Genomic DNA, 22,770 nt, shown 5'->3' on the forward strand with positions numbered 1-22,770 from the left:
TATGTGCTTAACGTGTTTATTATCTTATTGTAAGAAATATATTGTTAATTTTCTAAAAAAAAATTAGCATTTTTTATTAAGATGATAGTTTTCATGATTGGCCAAAGATTGCTTTGATATCAACCTAAAACGCTCTCTTCGTATAAAAGTAATGTAGGATATATTTTTCCCCAAAAAAGTATCACTCGGAAGCTTTTAATTATTTATACATTTATTAATAACAGCTTTATAGGAATAGGAAGAAATAGGCTAGAGTTTTTTATTAACAAGTTGAAATCGTGCATCGAAAATTGTTATCTTAAGAATTATCATTAGTGAAACGAGAAACGTTAAATCTATTGTTCGCTGAAATTAAAGCATCCGCAATTATTACCGTCACAGGAAAGTAAAATAAGTCTTATTTTTCTCTGCGATACAATCAGGAAAAAAACTGAGCAAGTAAAGCATCTTTTCAATCCCACTTTCTCTACCATATTCTCCGGAATTTTGAAATTTTTTTTTAACCACTAATTGAAACATTTTAACCTAACTATGTCAATTGAAGCTGATTTCGATGAAAAACTACTACCATTCAAAGTAAACTCTCTACATTTTATAGAAAGTACAATCGTATGTACAATCTTTTCCTTAAAGGTTTAGATATACATACACCATCGGAAGGTTGTCAGACTAATTTTCAAATTCATTCAATTAATTTAGTTCCTATCAGTTCATTGTTTTTGTTAGGACTCTTAGCAAACTGTTTTCTTGCAATCAGGCCAATGCCAGTTGTTTAGTTTCAGCCAACAGATTATTATATTCAAAGTATCTAAATTTTCTAAATTGCTAGCTTTTTTATGAAACGATGCCTCTCAGTTTACAGTTCTCAGTCTCAATTCATTTTTGTGCCCGAAAATTTAAGGTATGCTAAGATAAAGAGTTGAAGGTTAATCACCGTAACTTTGCCGATAATTAGAGTTATCACCAATATAACAGATATAAATATGAGATTTCTTTACTAATTTGATTCTAATTGCATCAATTCTTTTGTGTACCTAAAATTTAAGATTGTATAGAAAGAATTGCTGGTGTAATCTTTGTACTTTCACATGAATATTTATAAGCAGTAAAAGGTATGAAAATAAAAGCACTTTAATATTAATTTGAGTTTAATCGACAATTCCATTTTTGTAACTAAAATTAAGGTGATACAGAAAGGCAGAAAGGACAGCAATTATAATATTCATACACATTTGCGAATATTTGAAATTTATAAAAGACATGAAAATCAAAGCACTTTAATATTACTTTTGAGTTTAATCGACAATTCATTAGTGTGCCCAAAAATTAAGATGACATGTGAAGGAAGGGTGAAAAGATAACGAATATTATCCTTGTACACTCTTAAAGATATTCAGGTATAGTATAGTCAAAATAATGTTTTGAAAGGGAGAGGAAAATAAAAAATAATTTGAAATTAGAATTCAAAATGAAATTAGAATGAGTTAATTTGAGACAAATCGCATCAATTCATTTTTGTGCACAAATATTAGGATGCCATAGACGGGAAGGGGGGGGGGAGACAATAGTCATCATAGTCTTTATATATTCTCTAAGATATTTTTTGAATAGTAAACAAGACAAGAAAATAGAAGCACTTCACTATTAATTTGAGATTAATCGACAATTCATTTTTGTGCCGAAAAGATATAAAAAAGAAGAGTATAAGGATAGCAACCATAATCTTTGTACTTTCTCACAGAAATTTGAAATAATTAATAATAAAAGACATGGAAATAAAAACACTTTTAGAATCCGTAAGGCAGACTGTCTGCCGTCTTTTTAATTCCAGACTACAATTAATGGTCCTACGCTTTTTTACCAAATACAATTCATAAATTGTCTAACTAATGAAAACAAAATTCCCAGCTGTTATAAAAAAATATCTCCTAGAAAAATTTTAAAAAAAAGGACTACAGAAGAAAAAAAATATTAACTGTCTTGGCTACGATCTTTACTAAAGCTCTTCTTAATTGCCTCAACTTTAACTGTGCTACGCAATTGGGAACATCTGACCTTACAACTCTTTTATTCGCTCGTTGCAGCAATTGCTCTTCCACATTTGATTGGTTGATGTTTTTATGACGTATTACTGTATTAAAAGATATTTAAAAAATAAAAATAAAATATCTAACCAATGCAACTCTTTCATTTTCGATGTAAAGTTAATTATAAAATCGCAAGCGAGAAGTTGTTAAGAGAAAGAAAAAAAATTGCAAGTGATACAAAGAGCCTCTTATCATGAATCAAAGTTAACTTTTTTGCTTGTATTGAAAAGAAATAATAAGCATAAATCATAAATGCATGTCATGTTCTTGTTGAGAATGTTTTTAAGTGTTTATCTTTAGTGAAGGAGTTTTAAGAAATACAATTGCCACATTATATGCATACCTAGTCTAAAAGCTAAAATACATATATCATTGTTCTACTAATAACTGATATGCATTTTCAACAGCAGAATGCTGAAACAACTGATTTTAAAATAAAAGTTGCAGTTTAAGTTTTTAGTTTTTTATAAGTTTTCCTTAAGTTAACTGTTAAGTTCTCTTTTACACATAATGAGAGAATCAGTTTTAAATGGGAAAAAAGAATCAAGTTTTTAGTATTATTTGAGTTAGTAAAAAGTGTAAGGAATAAAAGAAATAGAAAAATCTACATTATTTCTTTATAAGAAATTTAATTGAAAAAGTTTTTAAAAAGTGTTTGGAAGCAACAAAATGCATTGAATCGAATCTATTTCTATCGCTTGGTGTTATAAGGCTTAATAAGGGTATAGAAAAAGAAATGAAAAGCTAGTAAAGACATTTGTTGTGAAAAAAATTGAGAAACTTTTTTGGTGCTCTTATGCGTAGTTTTTATGCTCTGTGTAGTCTTTATGCTGTATACAATTTTTATGCTCTTATTAGTAGCTGTTCGACATAATTTAATAGAATAGTCTAGTCTAAATATGTATTATCGTTGTTATAGCAATAAATTATGTTAATACATTGGGAATTTGTCGAAGCCAGATGATGCAGAAAAAGACTAAATTGGAAAATTAAGAACTTAATTCAAATATTTCAAAAAGAAATAATTCTTTAATCAGTTTTGCCGGAAAAACTGTATAATAAATGCTTTAATTTTTGCGCATGTATTCAAGAATTAAAAATTAAAATAAGGCGAAAAAAAAATTTCAACATAACTGCGGGGAAAAAAAATCATGCAAATCGTATTCAATCAGTTGAATATAATCATGTGATTACTCATAGCTTTGCAACATCATGTGCATCATTCTAAATCTCTTTTTAACCATTTCATTATAATTTGTGGCAAATATTCATTTTTACTTTAAATAATTTTAATTTTTGCTCATCGTTCTTCCAAATGAGGAGAAAAAAATAGTCTCGAAACTATTCAGAACTTCCTCCAGACCTGGTTGGAGAAATGGTCTTCCTATGTTGAAATATTTCACGGAGCCTTTTAAATTATTTCTTTCTGCTATGACTCTAGGAATATGGATAAGTTAAGACTCCATTTTTTCGTCGATATAATTAAAATAAATATTTTTTTGTCTTTTTCGAATTTCACCTCCAGAAGCGAGCAACATATTTTTTTTCTGGCATTTTTTGCCACCGTTTAATTTTCTTATCGTTTGTAGACAACATTATTAGCCTTAAGAAGTGAGGCCTTGCTTAAATAATCCTCTAAGATGTGTAACTAAACCTTACGTTATAGTTCTAAAATTTTGATTTATACCATGTTTTATCTTAAGAGCATGTTATTTCTGCTACTGCATTCCTCTCTATTTCATCTACAATATGAAATTGAAAACAAGGTTTCCAAATTTTATGTAAAATTAAATATTAAATGTAAAAAAAATAATAATAGTAAAATAAATATTTTCTTTTCGAATATCGCTACCGCAAGGCCTTATTGTCAAAGAAATGCTGTGGGCAAAAGCTCAGTTTCCTAAATCCTTAATGACGGTGCTGGAAAAATATAGTCATTGCATTAACGATCACAGTTCATAAATCTCTTAATAAAATTTGGAACATGCATATGAATTAAATACTAAGTATATGCTGCTGTTTTCGAAAAACGAGTCGCTTTAAGATGCTCTTTCTCTGACAGCATTTCTGTGAGTACAGAACTTAGAAAATACTGTAAGTTAAGTAGCCATTATGAAGTGCTGTGCTTACATTTTTTCTCTATTTGAAGAACATAAGCATAATACCTTTGCTCTAATTTAGAGCAATTGTTCATTTTAACTGGTACTAAAAAATAAAAAGAAACCGAGTTATACTTTATTTTTATTCGTTAAATAAACGGCAACTATAAGTCTAGTAAGTCAATAAGAAAAGATTTTTTTAGGAAAAAAAATTGGTAAAATCCATGGTGTTTACTTAGTATAAATATGGTAAAATAATTAACTTGTTCTAAACAATGAATTTGTAAATGGAACATAATTAACTTGTTCTAAACTGTAAATCTGTTCTGTTGCTGTAAATGGAACAAAAAATATAAGAACAGACAACGACAGAGTAATTTAATAAATCTCCAAACAATCTAACCATCGTATGCTTCTTTTCATTTTAATTCTCGCTGATCTGCCCTTCTCGGTGAAAGTAAGGTATTTAAAAAAAGAATAAATGATTCAGCTTTTGGTGTCATTAAAATTATTCCCCGAAATGGCAACAAGCGAAGAAGAGTGCAAATGAAAGAGCAACTTGTGCAACAGCGAATAATACAACAAAGTCATCTGGACGTCTATGACAGTTCTGTGTCTACTGAGTTCTTTTAGCTTTTCCACGGGCCACCTGCTTTTTGGCATCTGGAGCAGTTTTTATAACACTAGCTATAGGTCCACCCCGCTCTACGTAGTCAGCTTGGTGACATGTAGGGTGGAAATGTCACTTACTTCCTCCCCTTCTTATCCACCCCCAACTTGTGGTCTTCCTTGAAGAAACAATTCTGGCTCAGACCATGCTTCATACTTTACTTTTTTTTTAATGAGCTTAAAAAACTTAGGGAAAGGGTAAAAATTACTATACATTTAAATTTCGGTTGGATAATCATTAAGATACTACGACATCGGCGTTTTAGCACATCGTCTGCTATATAACATAAGGATGTCAATTCCAACAATTGCCTGCATTATGTTTAAAAATGTCCTTGATAAAACAACACAGGCAATTGTTTGTTTCACAGGCAAAATTTAAAGCAGTTGCTTTTGTTCTCCATATTCTTACAGCGAATTATGTTTTTGTCAGCGAAATCGGGAACTTTCAAGTCGCAACTCGAGAAGAAGTTAAGTGATTATACCTAACCATGTGATTTAATGGATACCTGTGAACGACGTCACGCGTGTGTACCGAATTTGATTGGCTTCTGAAACGACCCGATTTACTTATGATGATGACATTTGCAAGTTTCTAATTATTTAGAAAACAAAGTAAAAAAAAAAAGAAAGAAAAGAAATTAAACTGAAAAAATAAGTTTAGAATAAAGGTGGAAATAGGGGTAGCACATGAAATACAAAATTGAAACATGGAAATGGTGATTTAAATTTTGAAGAGGTTGTGTGACGTTCGGTTTAGAAAATTAAATGAATTTAATGACCGAATCCACTTGGGCCCTAGCAATTATTAAGATAACTTATCAGTAGGTTTCTTTAGTGGATAAGTTCCTTTCTAATAATTAATAAATTGTTTATGCATCAATAAAAGCGAATTTTTATTTCGATTAGAGTACTATTGCTTCCAACAGTTCTAAGAGAAAAAATCAGGTGCGAGTACATAAATTGTAAGAATAATGGACAAACTTCTGGCATAAAGCTTAAAGACTAAATGACATTTTCAAAACAAATTGCAATAAATATAATAATAAGAATTCTGGTGAATAAGCAAAATGATTATTTTTGTGAAGTAATCCGATCAATTTTACTGATAATTAACCTTAATTGATTATGATATGATATAATTTTATGATAGTTGAAGATGATTTGATGATAATTATTGATGATATATCACTATATGATATTATTTATCTATTTATTCATATTTTTAATGATAATTATTGATTACATATCACTATATGATAATTAGTGGTGCTATACTATTATTTCAGGACAATCAGTGATGATAAATCAATAATGATACATCCTAATTTATTTTTTTTTAGAAAATTGGGGTTTTGAAATCATTATTGTTTCATGATAATGCATTATGTCATTGCATTGTTATTCATATATATATATTACTACTGCAGGCATGTTTCTCTCACAGAAACCAGGTTCATATCTCGACTCTGCAATAGGCTTCGGATGAACAGGTTCCCACACATCTAAGCACTCAACTGAATCATTAATAATTTCCAAAAGACACGTATTTTTCTATTACTGAATTCGGGGGACCCTTAATCTTCTGAAATGGTTTAGGTGTTCGAAATTGCTAAGTTTCGGTAAAAAAAACTTTGTAATTCGTCTTCATGGCACTTTCAGCAAAATGGATTCAAAATTTAACCATAGTATCGGTAGCTTGAAACAGGATTTGGTACAAATTCGTTGCAACTCCAGTGAGGTTTTAAACTGATCCACATTTTAGTTGACTTCGAACCATAGTGTTGAGGTTTCCAGTTTAAGAAGTATGTTTATTTGGCTAAACTTAAAACCATGTTAAGATTACAGAAAATTTGAAAGAAATTATCGTTCAAGATTTCCAACAGTGTAAAGTGGTAAACAAAAATCTATAATTAGGAACTATTTTGAAAACATACCAATTCGATTTATTTAACAGGAATCATCTACTAACGTTTATTTTGCGAACAGCCCATTATTTTTTGTGTGCTGTGACATTTTCGAATGAAGAAGCTGTGGAGGGGTTGCCCAATGTGCATAGGACAGTGATGACTGCGGGGCCCTCCTCGGCGCCGTTCAAGGTCAAGGGGGATAAGACGGTGGAGGCGTGTCTCTAAATTAATGAACTGCTAGTTAGTTAATGAGGTGGCTAGTCACTCAACACAAAGAGGAAGAAAAAAAGAAAGAATTCTTTTTTTCGAATTCTATTTTTCTATTCAGGAACAATACCTCAAAACATCCGGTGACAGAGCTGGAACATTTGGATTAGGGATGTACGAGTAGATGTTCTTGTGAAAATCCTTTTATAACGACTTCTGATTAGTTTTGACCCCTCTCTGTGATAACGATTTCTCCACATTTTGTGGGAATTGAATTGGGTCTTCTCTGGGTATGGCATGATCCTTTGGAAATCATGAAATCAATGGCTAGTTGTTGACCCTGGCGACCTCGCGCTGCGAAAAGAAGGGAGCTTTTAAAAGTGTCATATGTTTACGTCTTTCTCAGCAATTTTTTCCCACCTTCATGAGTTTTAATTGATGTCAATTGGTTAAGCGTCATTAGCGTCACCTGGCCTGACCTGTTCCGGGAGTGGCGTACAGAGGGGTCGACCTCCAAACCAAGTTAGTATCGTTGTCAGTAACGGTTATTAGAAATTTGTAGTTTATGAAAGCAATAGAATGAAATTAATAGTTTAGGAAAGCAATAGAATAGAAAAAAAAAAGTTCACGGATCACGATAAAATCTTTCGGAACAAAACAAAATCAAAAGGAATTTTGTTCCGGGAAGGGACAAAGACAGAAAAGAAGAGCACCGGAAAAAAAGAGTAACAGGATAAAAAGCACCAGGAAATCACTGCCTAACGTAAACAGTACTAAATTAGATTAATTTTGCTTAAGTATAGAATTTTTCTGATATTTTTTTGCTTACTTTCATAAATAGTTCCAATTAATGCTTGTACAATTTTACATTTGCAAGAAACTAATGTTTTAACCATTTTAATAATTATAACACAAAATAATAATTACCTGTGGAATTTTATTACTTTTGTTGTATTTTTAATATAAATATTTCCAAAATGCTTCTCAGTTGACACTTAATATAATTTGCAAGGTATAGCTTATAAAATAAAAATAAAATTCGACTTAAGTAATAATTTTTTTTTTTTCTAAGCCAAATATCTAAAATACACTTGTGATTGAAGCAATTTTTTGAAGTTTACTTCTTAATTATAAATTAATACTTGTTAAACCTTAACATTAATTAAAATAAAAAATTTATCTTATTTACAGCCGGGATTTTTAGGTGACAATTAGCACCACTTTGAATATGCGTTCTCTTTTTAAAAGCAACCATAGTTTACTATATTCAATTTTGCTCGCAATTATCCCTTAACTTACTTAAGATCAAAAATCTACATTAAATAGCTGCTTTTTTCTGGTGCTTTTTTTTTTTTTTTTTTTTTTTTTTTTTGTTCTTTTCTTGCGGGCTATTATTTTTACGGTGGTATTTTTTCCGTGATTTGACAAAGGGATAAAACATTCGACTTCCATTAATCTGTCCCGAAATCTGTGTTTCCGGGGAGTGTAACATATAAGGGTCCTGCTTGCTTATATGTTCAAGATGTATTCATTAAAACTAATGTAAGATGGATTAATTAAAATGTAAGATGTATTGATTTAAACAGTATTTAATAAAAAACTTACTTAAAACTTCAAAGATATTAACTACAAGACTATGAAAGACCCGGAAAAAAACACGACATTAACAATAAAATATAATTAGATACTTTTTTTATATTTATGTTAAAGAGTTAGTTAAGTACTTTCATCGTGACACCGACGTGCTTAATTAATCATTAGATTAATTAATTGGACATTAATCATTAGAATTCCACTGCAGCACTAAAATTGAAATAAAAAGCAGATTTCTTTAAAAATTGTTTCTTTTACTTTATAAAATAATTTTCACTTGCAATCAATAACTATAGTCACTAATAAAACAATAGAGCACGGAGAGTATTCCTGAAAGACGAGTTATGTCGCTCGTCACGCTGAAAGAATTTAAAATGCTTACAGAAAGGAACTTTCCACAGTTCACATATTTTAACTAATTGATTAGGACTCTTCTTAGAAACTCAATTTTTTTTCTAAATTGCAGCAATTATGTTTTTTATTTGCAATATAATAATCATTTACTTTTTCAACCAATGATTTTTTTTAAAAAATAGTTAAAAAATTTCTTTAAAACTTGTTTTTTTTACTTTATAAAATAATTTTCACTTGCAATCAATAACCATATTCACTAATAAAACTATAGAGTACGGAGAGTATTCCTGAAAGACGAGTTATCTCGTTCGTCACGCTGAAAGAATTTAAAAAGCTTACAGAAAGGAACTTTCCACAGTTCACATATTTTAACTAATTGATTAGGAGTTTTCTTAGAAACTTAATTACTGCAATTTAGAAGAAAAAAAAATTATGCTTTTTATATTGCGATATAATAATCATTAACTTTTTCAACCAATGATTTTTTTTTTAAAAATTGTTAAAAAATTTCTTTAAAACTTGTTTCTTTTACTTTATAAAATAATTTTCACTTGCAATCAATAACCATATTCACTAATAAAACTATAGAGTACGGAGAGTATTTCTGAAAGACGAGTTATCTCGTTCGTCACGCTGAAAAAATTTAAAAAGTTTACAGAAAGGAACTTTCTACAGTTCATATATTTTAACTAATTGATTAGGACTCTTTTTAGAAACTTAAATTTTTTTCTTCTCTAAATTGCAGTAATTATGTTTATTATATTGCGATATAATAATCATTTACCTTTTCAACCAATGATTTCTTTTAAAAAATTGTTTGAAAATTAAACTATTTATGTATTTATTACCCATCACAAAATTAGCATTCATATTATGTGATACAATTATTTGATAGAATTACAATTACAATATTATTGATAAACTTGTTAAATCAATCAAAACATATAATTAATTGTCACATTTTATTTAATTACATTGTTCTGAAAGAGAGAATAACAATCTTAAAAATATAATACATTGAAAAAATTTTTTTGGTAAACCTCAAATAATTAAAATTCGAATAAACTTTTAATTATATTAAATTTGGACTCAAATATCGGAATCGAATCGTTTCTTAGATTTATAATTCTAAAGAGATACTATTTTTCCACTGCTATTTTTAAACCTTTTCTTTCTCAACTTAAAAAAAAAAGTATCTCTGCAGCAATTTTTATTTTTATTTTCTCTTAAAATTATTAAAAGATTTCAGTAAAAGTGTAGTATTTTTTAAGGAATAGTATTTAAAGAAGAACTTTTAAAAAATAGCAAGAAGAGTTTGGTTTTACTGAAGTAGATTTCGTATTTTTACTGGGGAAGAGGTGTTCAAAATTGCCAAAATCATATTTACGTAATATTTGAACTGTCTTGTATTGCGATTCAATATTGGACCGATTTTTCGAGGAGTTTAATTTGGACCGATATTTCGAGGAGTTTAATAAAAAAATATAAATAATTTTTTATATTTTTTAATTTTTAACATTTAACATTTAAAACGTTTGAAAAGCTTATACCGACATTTGAGTTAATCTCATAGCGCACAAATTAGGAAAGAAATAAAAATGAATGATATTGGGTAAAAAATATTCAATGCAAAAAAACAGTTTATATGATTTTCCTCAAACTTTTCCCTTATGAGTAAGTATTATTAAATCATGTACTTTATTTCAGAATTATTTTTTTCTTGAAATCTTTAATTTTTATTTTTTGTTGTTTTTTAATTACATCTTTTTTGTCATTTGTAAATAAAACAGACAAAATAAAACTATATAATAATGAAACATAAAAAAATTCGGTAATGCATCACAGAAGAAAGTCTTTTAAAAAAATAACAGAATTTTTTTTAAATAATTAGCAACGAAAATAAAAAACTAAGGATGCAAAAAAATATTTAATTTCATAAGTAAAAATATTCAGTTAAATAACTCTAAATCATTTTTAATTTTTTCTTCTTACAATAAAAACAAAAACTTTATTTGAGTAAAAAAGTTTCTCTCCCAATTGAATTCAACATTTTTTTCCTTCCATAATTAACTTCATTACTACAAAAAAAAAAAAAAATCAAACAAATTTTTTTTCAACGCATTAATTCTCTTTTTTCCCGGCTTTGCCTCCGAGGGAAAAAATAAATCCAACAATATCAAATCATTGTTTGAATTTAACGAGTTATTTACGAAAGAGAAATAATAATATATTGGACTATCATAATTTTCTCATCTTTTAAATTTTCGAAATTATTTATTCTGGTTAAAGGGGTATATTTTGTATTGTATATTTTGCCTATTCTTTTAATTAAATGCAAGACTAAAAATTCGTCGATTATTCTGTTTATTTTATTTGTATTTAATACACAAAATTATATATATTTTTTTAAATAATTACTTGATTAAGCTTTCAAGCATTTGTTATAAACATAAAAAAAAAAAAAAAAAAAATGCATTCATAAAAATCTATTTTGCCAGCTAAAAACATGTACATTTTGACTTCTCTAAATTCTGCTTGAGTTTTTTTTAAAATTTATATACTGTAAAGATGTTTTGAAAAGACCGCCCTTAATGTGCAGAATCCATATATTTAGAACAGTGGTTAGCAACTGGCCGCATTCGGTCAGCGAAGTCTTTTTTTTGTGGCCCGCGAAGTAAAATATATTAGTTGTCATTTTTTTGCGGACAATTTTCGTAAAAAATCTATATGCGTTTTAAATACTTTTAAGTTTTCTATCTTAATAATATGATATCTGCTGCACATTAATTGTTTAATACATAGGAGCACAATTAAAGTTATTGTAGCCTGAATTTTTTAATATGCAATTAAATATTTTTAAAAATCTACTTCTATTTTAATTTGTAATTCAATACTTTTGTTTTGTACAACTTGATAAAATCTGACAGTAATATTTAATATTCCTTCAAACATAAAAGAATCCTATATAAGATTTTGATAAAGTTGCGGCCCCCTGCCACATGTAAGTTGGAAACCCCTGATTTAGAATCTATGGCAAAGGTATTGTACTACCGACTAACATTATATCATCTGAAGTTTGCTAAATACAAAATAAATTAAAATATCAAGAATACTCAAATTTAATTTAAAATCCAAGATGGCGGCGAAGCCTCTTGAAAATGCAACAATAATAAAAATATACATTAAAATAGCAACAATTGCCTAAAACTTACATTTGCTGCATGTGGAAAAAATCTTCTTTTACAACAATTTTTAGATGACTTAAATTCAAGTTTTTTCCAATGCGGATCAGAATAAATTCCGTATTGATCTTTCCAGAAACACTCCCGATTGAGATTCCAAAACTGACAACAATGGTTGAACTCCCTCATTCCACATTCAATTCATGATAAACTAACTCATTAAAGAGACAACATTTTCTCTGCATTTCAGAGACATGTCTTTCAGTTGAAACCGTAATTTAGCTTCACAAAACGTCGGCGTTTGTACCTTTTTGCCGTCTTCTAAAGTAAAATGTCCCTGCCAAGAGTTAGTAAGGTGGGCGCCTATAAAAAGTAACATCTACCATGACGTTGACAGGGCACTACGAAACGCGTCTCTGATTTTTCCCTGCATTTGAAGCAACTGCCAAGCCAAACAACGTTATCATTAGTTACAGCCTGACTGCGACAATACATTTTTTTGCACGTCAGTTCAGAAAGTATTTATGATCATCTCATAGGATATAATGTGATCACCAGGATTAGATGTTGTCAGTTTGAGACAAAACGTCGCTTATTCGACTTTCTCTTTTTTTTTTAAAGTTTTTAAAAAGCGTACACTTTTAGAGACAAATTGTAATTCTGAAACCTACCCGCAGAAAAAATGTTTTTGTGATATGTAAACTTTTAGAGACAAATTGAAATTCTAAAATCCTTTAACTCAGTAGCGTACATGGACTTAAATGCGCCCTCCTGAAAGATTTATAAGTGCGATCTATGTTAGACCTATCATAAAGAATTTCAAATTATAATATGAAACAAAAACACTGAGGTGAGGAGATATTCGGATATTTATAGTCATAAATTTTATTTTAATTTAAGAGAATGAGAATGGAAATAGCGATAAAAAGGTAGAATTAAGGTAATAAATTTTAACACTGTATACACTGACCATATTGAAATGAATATTTGTTTAATAATAGGGGAAAATTATTCACTATCTTGTAGTAATTATATTCAAAATTTAGTTAAGTGTTATTACTATTCAGAAAATAAACTAAAAATATTTTAATAACTATAAAGTATTTTTATTTAAAATTATAGAGTGATTTTTTCCGGTGACTACGTCTTTAAACCTTGTGCGCTCCCGTTACGGGGGTGTTGCTCTATCTCAAAACATGCATTGTAACTGAATGAAAAATAAGCTTTGCTTGTTCGTGTCTTTTAATAATTCGATACAATTTTTACTCAATGTTTACACTGGAAATACTGAAACTTAATTCGCAAATTTTAATGGATATTTTAAGAAATATAAAAATTTGGAGACTTTAACCATTTAATTATGAAAAAAAATTAAAAAAATTTTAAAAAATGATTGGAATTAGTTTTTTGCAAGTTTAATGAGTCATCATCAAGCGTACAAAACATGTTAGGGCGAGTTGCTTGTGTGATCTGTGTCATTTATGAGTTTTAATCCTTTTGGATAAAATTGAAATTCAATAAAAGAACGGCGTTTAAAATCTCACATACTAAAATTTAATAGAAAATGGTATCATAAAGGTACATCTTCATCAATACACGCAGAGAAAAATTCTGGTAAAATTACCGTACTGTTAGGTAAAGGCATTTCTGAAAAAGAAAAAAAAATCATAATTCTGGTTAGTTAAATCAAAATTTAACCATTCATTTGGTAATTTTTCCATTCTTATTGTAACAACCGGAAATTCTGGCTTTTTAAATTATAGTTCTTATTACCACACATTTAGTGAAAAAAAAATTGTACAAAACTGAAAAGTAAATTTCACCGAATAAATGATTTTTATGCATTGGTCTAAAGGTATCATCATAAAATTACCAAATTTTATCACTTTTACTAAATTTTATCACATGTTATAAAACCATATTTTATTGTAAATTTTACCAGAATCATTATCAAATCGCTTTGGTAAAGATTACCGAGATTTTTGAGATTCTGGTAGTTTCGGCCATACTTTTTTTCTCAGTGTAGGACAAAAACTGAAGGTGTGGCCAAGTGGTAAATTAGCTGTTGCTTTTAAAAACTAATTGAAACATTAGTCATTATTTATAACGGTTAAATAAAAAAATTAGAAAAAACTTGCTGCTCTGAAGCATTAGACATAATTTTCATAATCGCTCAGTCACCGCGGCATTGTCAATGCGTTCATTGACAGACCTACTAAGATTTATATCAATGTAATTCAAAAAATCATTTGCGTTTAAACCGGGTTGGAGAGCATAGGGATAAATTTTCTCTTCCTATTTAACGATCTTAATTTAACTTTTACAAATAAACTGATGTAAAATACAACATCGTCACCCAATTAGAATATCGAAAATACAGCTAACGATATTTCGAATTCTCTATTTATTATTTTTCTGACGAAATCCTATCTATACAGTCAGTATTTTGAAAAATGTAGTTTTGAAATATACATTTGTCTGTTATCGGATTTTTAAGAAATATCTGTTTCTTTCACGTAATCTGTGTTAAAAAAAAATTTCAGCGTCATCTAACTCGGTTTATATCAGTTTAAACAATAATAAATGTGAATTATAAATAATTTAAAAATGTACAACTGCGCAGTATTAAATTACCTAATCAAAATTACTAACGGTGTAGGTTTATTGCTGTACATTTTCGGGAAAATCTAAACGTTCAGAAGTTTTCAAAGATTATTTCCCATTGTCTGACAATGCGACGTCTTCAACTTTTTTTTTAAAAGAATGGTGCTGTCAAATGATAGCCTTATCATCAAAAACTTGTTAATAATAATAATTATAAAAAATTTAGAACACCAATATTAAAATTTTTACCTAAAACCAAAGATGGCGAGGAAAGAGGCCTCTTAAAGCAAGAGACGTATCGAAAGTTGATTCCTTTTATTGTCAAGTTTCCTTTTATTGTAAATCACGAAAACTACGTGATTTAAATATTTTATGGTTAGGTAACAAAAGCTCTGACCTTTTTCTCAATCGAAAAATTAAAATTACATAGACGTTGTGGTTGGATTATTTACTTATTCAATATTCGAATGTATTTTTTATCTTCTGGAGATAAAAAACCCGAAAATTTCTGAATAATTCTTTAGTAGATCAGCATGAACTACATTTCCTTTTAAACTAAATATCATCAACACCCAATAATGTCACGGCCATATAAATACGTCACTGTGATTTCAATCACTTGCCTTGTTGATTTATAAGCTATTTTAAAATAACTTAAAAATAAATTTATTTTCTAAAAGGAACTCCAGAGGCAAGATGACAAGTTGAAAGATTAATTGGGCTTCCGGAAAGAAAAAAAGGACATTTCATTATAGAGATAAGTAAAATCAAGAACAGACATGTCAATTTAACCAAAGAAGCATGCTCCGGGATGTGACATGTCCCCTTTGAATCCTGATAAAACATTCTCTCCTGTTCAACGATGAGGATTCGGGGTTGGGATGATTGCCAGAAGTAGATTGACTTCTTTAATGTGCGAACAATGACAAGAAATGAGAATTCTTGAATAAATTCAAAGATACTTGAGATAAAAGAAAGAAAGAAAAAAAGCCACTGGATTCTTCTATACTCCAAGCATTGTATTTGTGCAAGTCATAGAAAGATAGAATTGATAAATGTCTCTGTTGCTTACAGTAAGGTATAAAAAACGCCACTATTTATTTATGGAATAATTAATGATCAAAATACATTGGATTCTTCAGAACTACGAACATTAAATACAAACAAACATAGTTCTGTTACATGTCATTTGCCTACAGTCAAGATATAAAAGGCGGCACTAATTGTATTATTTAGAGCATTAAACGTTATCGTTGCGCAAATCAAGGAAAGAAGGTATTGTTAAATGTCATTTGTTTCTTGTCACAGTATAAAAAGGGTCATTAGGAACACTTCAATAAAAAATTAATTTTTATCGAATAATCAATGATCAAAAATATTATTCAGAACTACGAACATTGAGTTTGTGTAAGTCATGTAAAGATAGTTCAGTTACATGGCATCTGATTACAGTCAATGTTTGAAAATCAGCATTAATTGGATTATTTAGAACTTTAAAACGTTGCCGTTGTGCAAATCAAAGAAAGAAGGTATGGTATTAATAAATAGGTCATATGTTTATAGTCACCGTCATTAAATTGTCAAAAAACCGTTCTTTCGCACGCTTCAACAAAATAAAAAGTAAAAAATAAAAATTCTCGAATAATTAATGATTAAAATGCATTGGATTATTCAGAACTACGAACATAGAATTTGTGTAAAGCAAACACAGATGATTCTGTTATATATCATTTGCTTACTAAATCAAGGTTTAAAATACGGTAATAATTGGATTATTTAGGACTTAACGTTGTTGTACAAATCAGGGGGAAAAAAAGGTATTCCTAAATGTCATTTTTTACAGTCACAGTATAAAAAGCTTCATTAAGAACGCTTCATTAAAATGTATTTTTTACTGAATGATTAATCATCAAAATACACTGGATTATTCTGAACCTGAACTCCGAGCAATGCAATTGAGTAAATTAAAAAAGAAAGGTGTCTATGGCTTACAGTCAAGTTATAAAAGGCGCCACTATTTATTTATGGAATAATTAATGACCAAAATACATCGGATTCTTCAGAACTACAAACGTAAAATTTGCACAGCAAAAAAAAAGGGGGGGGGGAAGGGAGAAAAGAAAGGTAATTTTGTTTAATGTTATTTGCTTATAGTCAAGGAATAAAATGCAGTATTAATTATTCATAACTTTAAACGTTGCTGTTGTGCAAATCAAGGAAAGACCTTACATATAATTCGCTAAATATAAAGAAATTTGTCATTTGTTAGTTATAGTTAAATGCGAAGTTATAAAAAACATTTTTATTTATTTATTGAATTATTAATGATCAAACTGCAGTGCGTTGTTCTGATTTCTAAATATTCAATTTAGGCATGTAGATAGCTATGATATCATAATTGCTCACGATTCTAAAAGCATCTCTATTTATAGAGTCAAATGTAATTCAATAGCGATACAATTGTAAGGCCGATTTTAAAATTTTTTGAGAGAAGAAATTGAAACGCTTTTTGCGGAACATTTTTTTTTTTCAAATACAGGGAACAATGCAATTTTTTTCTTCCTCTCTAGATTTTACTAGCACTCAATAGAAGTGGGTAAAATAATTTTAAATCAAACATTAAAGCACATATTTTTTAATCGTTGGAAAAAGTCTTCAGTAAAATGTGTGGATATAGAGCATATGTTTGATTAAGTTTCAGGGTATGCAAATAAGGGTAGTAAACATAAAAACGGTGAAAGGTAAAAAATAAACAAATGAAAAATAGATAAATAAAAGTTGTACATATTTTGTTGTTTTTTATAAAATTTCTTAAAGTAAGTTGAATTAATTTAATTTCTGTTCTTCAAAAATCAATTTAATCATGGAAATTTGGAGACTGAATTCTCATCTCAAAAATATTAATAATTTAATAATAAAAAAAATCATAACACTAGTAAAAAAATAATACAAGTTTTTTTTTTATCAAGATCATCACGATAAAAGAGGGGGAGATTGTTGTTATGTATCATTAAACTACTTCAACAGCTTAACTTGTTAAGTTCTTCTCAAGCAATAGAATAAAATTTTCTTTGTTTTCTTTAAAAGGCGGAGCTCATTTCTCAAGAGAAGATCTCTTTATCAACCTACTACCATCACACACACAATGGCAGAGGGATTTGATTCTTCTCTTGAGATTTTACATCTGATAAGAGTTTCCGCCCATTTCCGTATTTGAGACATGGGCGGGGACTAAACGACCACGCCCAGGAGTTCAAACATTGCCTTCTGTTTCAGGGAACTCTCCTGGAAAAATTGCTGCACTAACTAAAAGAATAAGTATTTAAAACTCTTAGTGCTGCCATCTAGGAATTATGAAATTAGTTATTATGATCATTAATTAATCTCAAATTTTTTTTCGGGACGATAATTAAAAATATTATTAATTGTTGGTTTTCTCTCAAGGCTTATTGGTCTTACTGCGGGAAACTTTACAGTTTCAAAAATTTCTGTTATTTATAACTTATAGAAATTAAAACCTCTTTTAACCTAAAGTGGAAGTTATTAAACATTTTTAGTTGCGCAATATTTTGAAATTGGAAATTCAAAGCTTGAAGCCATTTACTTAAATACAGTTGCTGCTATATACTGCAACTGTATTTAAGTAGTAAATAGAACGGCAAAGGTCATTCTATCACTTAAGTTAAAAAATTTTATTTATAATTCCAACTGCAGACAGTAAAGCAAATATATATAAAGAAAATTTAAATAAATACATTTAAGACAAATATTGCAATTATACAATTTTTTATTTTATTATTTTGATTCTTCTCCATACATAAAAAAAATTACTAATTTGATATTAATTTAGTGAAAAGGACGACGTTGCATTTTTTTCTTTCTTTTTTGCATAACTGGTTACTTAACTTATCTAATTGTGCATAAATACTAGTAAAAGTATTGATTTTGGAAATTTTACCATTTGAAAATTTAGATTTATGTTCTAAATTTTTAGCTCGATCCATTGGGTACGGGGTATTTGCCAATAGTATACACGCCCCTTCCCTAGATTTTAAAGTTTTATTTAGTTACGACTTTCTTTTAAAGTTATAGCAAATTTTACTAATAACTATTTGCATTTAAAATTCTAATTTAACGAAAAATGCTATAAAAGAATCACCTGTATTTGAAATTTCGGTGTTGCAAATCCTCATGCGTTTCGGATATAAATCTGATTTTTCTTAATCAACCTATGCTTCACACAATTTGATTAGGCACATGTTTATTATTATTGATCAATGAAAATTCGTGGGGGACAATGGAGATAGAGTGTTCGCTTCCCAATGAGGTGACCCAGGTTTGAATCCCAGCGGCGACTCGTTGATACGAATTCTTCTCCTGGCACGCATCGACCACAGTGCAGTTGCAAAATATCCCAGAAGTAGACAGATCATGGGTTAGAATTACCTAACCGTGGGGCTTAAAGTGGAAGGTTTTCGTGGTTTTCCTCTACATACAACGCAAATGAGGAATTATGCCATTAAAAAAAATCTGCAAAAATGCTAGTTTGTCCTAATATTTGATCCAGGAATTACCTTGTGCTCTGGGTTGAGTTCAAAATTACATGGCTGCGGAGTAGAAAACTGGTAGACCTAAACTCAGAATTGTGTCGGCTACTCAACGCCAGTTATAATATAATGTAATAATATTGATCCATGAACAACTTATCGTGGTATTTCAGGCATACTTTTTCTTCGTTCTGTCTTACATTTTATTAAAATTTGAAGCACTTTTACCTTTTCTCAAACTAGAAAAAAAAAATTTTTTTATAGCAGTTTTTAACACTAGTTTAAAAAAAATTGAGCTGAATTTCCATGAAGATTTTCTAATTTAATTTTAATTGTAATTTCCAATGCTTCTTTGTAAAGTATAAAATATTTCTCATACTTATAAAAATAAATGTCCAAAAATTTCTCAAAAGTAAAAAACTCGCCAACTTTTTCACAACGGATTGTATTTTCAGTTAACTTTGAAAAGAGTTTACAGATTAATATTATTTGGAAATCAGCCTTTATACTTTTTCACATAAATAAATGAATAAAAAAAAAAGGTTGGAGAACATTCTCTAGAAGCAAAACTATCCAAGCTTTAATCTAAATTTCAATTTTTTTTGCATTCAATTTTCTCACCCTCATTCCTAATCTCGCAGCGAGTTCCTTTTTAATTTATTTTTATTGAATTTTTCAAATTCTAAGACGACAGCAACAAAAGAAGAAAAAAAAGAACAGTCGTAACACACTGGCAAAAATCAGGAAGCTGAACTAAATAAATCGATCCATTGGGGACAATCAGTTCCGAATCTCAATAGATTATCCGAAAAAACCCCATGAAAGGTGTTCCCGTTCGTAATCTCTTGATACAACAGTACCGCTACGTAGGGGTCAAAAGAGAATGGGTCGTGAGGATTATGGGATTGTTTTCTTCCTCAACCGCGCACCATGTGACAATAATCTCTTTCAAAGCTAGTGAAATGAAGTATTATGCATGTATGCTTAGGGATTTGGGAAATTTTGATGAATTTATTTGGGACGTTTATTTTGAAAGTTTGAAAAGTCTTTGGAAGTTTGAAAGAGAATGAAATCAGCGTACTTGACTTTCCATTGAAAACCATATTAGACTAATTTAATTAAATTTTTTGTCTCATGAGGTGTAATTTTTTAGCTTTTATTCTTACAAGTATAAAACTCTTATTTGTAAGAGAAGAATTTTTTTTTTCCCAATTAAATTGTGTAACTTCAATTTTCCGAAATCAAGTGCAGAAGTTAATGAAACTGCTAAGTCTCGTGTCAGAATTTGGAATTTCAACATGGACGTTTTTAAAGTGGGGGGATGACGTTGGGTATAAGCCTCCCTAAATATTCCAGGAAAGGATGGAAATTTTGATGAATCATTATTTATTTATTATTATCCCTGCGGTGGCTGTTTGATACGAATTTAGCTTTCGGCTTGCACTGAACACAGAGCTGACTTAAAATACCCTCGATGGTAGGTGGATCATGGGTCAGAATCTCCTTGACATCGGGCTAATCGAGGGAGGTTTTCGTAGTTCTACTTTCCATATAACTCAAATGTGGGAGAGTTCCATTGAAAAAACTTCCACTAAGGCTAGTTTGTCCCAACTCTTGATTCAGGATTCTTCAATGTTTGATCCTTGCCTTCTGGTATGGGTTCAAAACTACAAGACTTCGCAGGTAAATACGGATAGTTGTTCACTCAGAATTGGATCGGCTGTTCAACGGCAGTTATAAAATATAAATTGAGTACTTAAATTAATTAAAGCAAAAAAAAAAGAGAAAGAGATAAAAATCATTCATCTTTCAGATATTTAACAGATATCAAAATTGTTTTTCTTAATGTATAAAATGTAAAGAACTATTGTGGTTGCTTATTTGACTTTGACCATCAATTTGAAAAATCAGAAAGAACGAAAATCAACGTATAAAATCATCAAAATTTGTATGAGAGAGTTTAGATTTTCATAATTTGTAATGAAGAAATTCGTTTTCATCTCAAATAAAAATGTTCAATGTCTATTCATAGTCATTTTGTAATTTTTTTTAAAAATTCTGCAAGAGTGTAGCTACTTGAGATATTTATAATTTAAGGAGTTTTTATCTAGTTAAACCTCGGAAGTAGGAAACGCTTTTGATAAAATTAATGAAGAAAAAATAATTTTTTTCATTTGTGCAGATCAACTTTAATGACTGATTTTTTTTTTTTTAAGTCGAAATATATGTGAGAAAGGAGCTAATGAAGTTAAATCAGGAATAATAATATAAACAATTCATGAGGAGAAAAATCAGTTTTATTTTTCTATTTTTTCAGTTTTATAAGCAATTGATTTAAACAATCTGAATTCATTGATTTTGCAGCTTTTACATCATGCGAAAAAATTAATATTTTTCCAAAAATTTCAAATATATAGGATAGCCTAAATTGTCTCTTTAAATTACTGTGGAAAAAGTAATTTAAATGCATTGTTATTTAAAGTATTTGCTTAGTTTCGAATGAAATTAAAATTAGTCAAATATGTTATGATCTCAATTTTTTTTCAATTCTTAAGTGTCCTTTAAGAAGCAGTTAGCAGATTTAGCACTTGGACAAAAATATATATATATATATATATATATTCTCAAATACCACTTAACGATTTCGTTAATACTCCAATTAAACATCTACTCTAACAAGATGAAGCAAAACATGAAATTATTCAACTTATTAATTACTAAAAGATAAGAAATTTTTTTTCATTTTTGGAGTGCTTCGGTCAAACGTAATAAAAAGAATTTTTAGGGACATTCAGAGCCTGACAAAAGCAGAGGCATACCCCACATCAGAGGGGGCCCCAAATCGAATTGAAAGTTTATTTTAGGTTTCCTTTATTAATGAACTTCTTTTAAACAAAATATCAATTATCAGTACAGTGTAAAATTCGTCAGTTTTATTTTAGCTTCTTCATTAATCTATTGTATGAACACAAAAAATCTATATTTCGTAAATCCACGGCTTTCTAGTGCGGAATTCAGCTAAATTTTTGCAATGACGATGGACAAATTTGGCCAATCAAAAGCCTGTATTTTTACATATGGCAAAATGCGATATGCTTACAAAAATACAGGCTTCTGATTGGCTAAATTGAGCCATCGTATTTGAGAAAATTTAGCCGAATTCCACCCTAACGTCAGCCAGGATATGAATTTTTCGCAGATAGAAGACGCAATTAACAATCAGAAAACGACATTCTGCTTGATGGAGACAGAATTATCAGAAAATCAATAAAATGGACAGAACGATATTTCGTCTGACCATGGAGGGGGAGACTTTATAGCTATTTTAGGTTCGAGTCAATTTTTTTGTCATCTATGTATAATGAGGTGAAAAATTTAAATACCTACATAAAGTTCAAATCTTCATTACTGAAGCAGAGAGATGCCCCCAAAGAAATTTTTGACTTTGGCCCCAATTAGGCTGAATCGGACCCTGGTGACATTCCATAAAAAGTACTGCCATTGCCTTTCCTGATGCA

General features: G+C 29.2%; 1 protein-coding gene across 9 annotated transcripts in view; it reads right to left on the reverse strand.

Annotated features, from left to right (window-relative positions):
- LOC107452693 (eya transcriptional coactivator and phosphatase 2) overlaps positions 1-22,770 on the reverse strand; it is a 145,024-nt gene that overhangs the window by 93,814 nt on the left and 28,440 nt on the right. The window contains exon 1 of one of the 9 annotated variants that reach the window (XM_016069257.3): positions 12,132-12,545. The exons of 6 other annotated variants lie outside the window; for them this stretch is intronic. In XM_016069257.3, coding sequence (XP_015924743.2) covers positions 12,132-12,290 — 159 coding nt within the window. In that variant the 5' untranslated portion in view covers positions 12,291-12,545. Of the gene's footprint in view, positions 1-12,131; positions 12,546-22,770 lie in introns of those variants that run through there. 2 more of the 9 variants (XM_071181533.1, XM_071181535.1) reach the window with 2 other exon arrangements.

Source organism: Parasteatoda tepidariorum, chromosome 5 (assembly GCF_043381705.1).
Source record: "Parasteatoda tepidariorum isolate YZ-2023 chromosome 5, CAS_Ptep_4.0, whole genome shotgun sequence".
Classification (NCBI taxonomy): domain Eukaryota; kingdom Metazoa; phylum Arthropoda; class Arachnida; order Araneae; family Theridiidae; genus Parasteatoda; species Parasteatoda tepidariorum.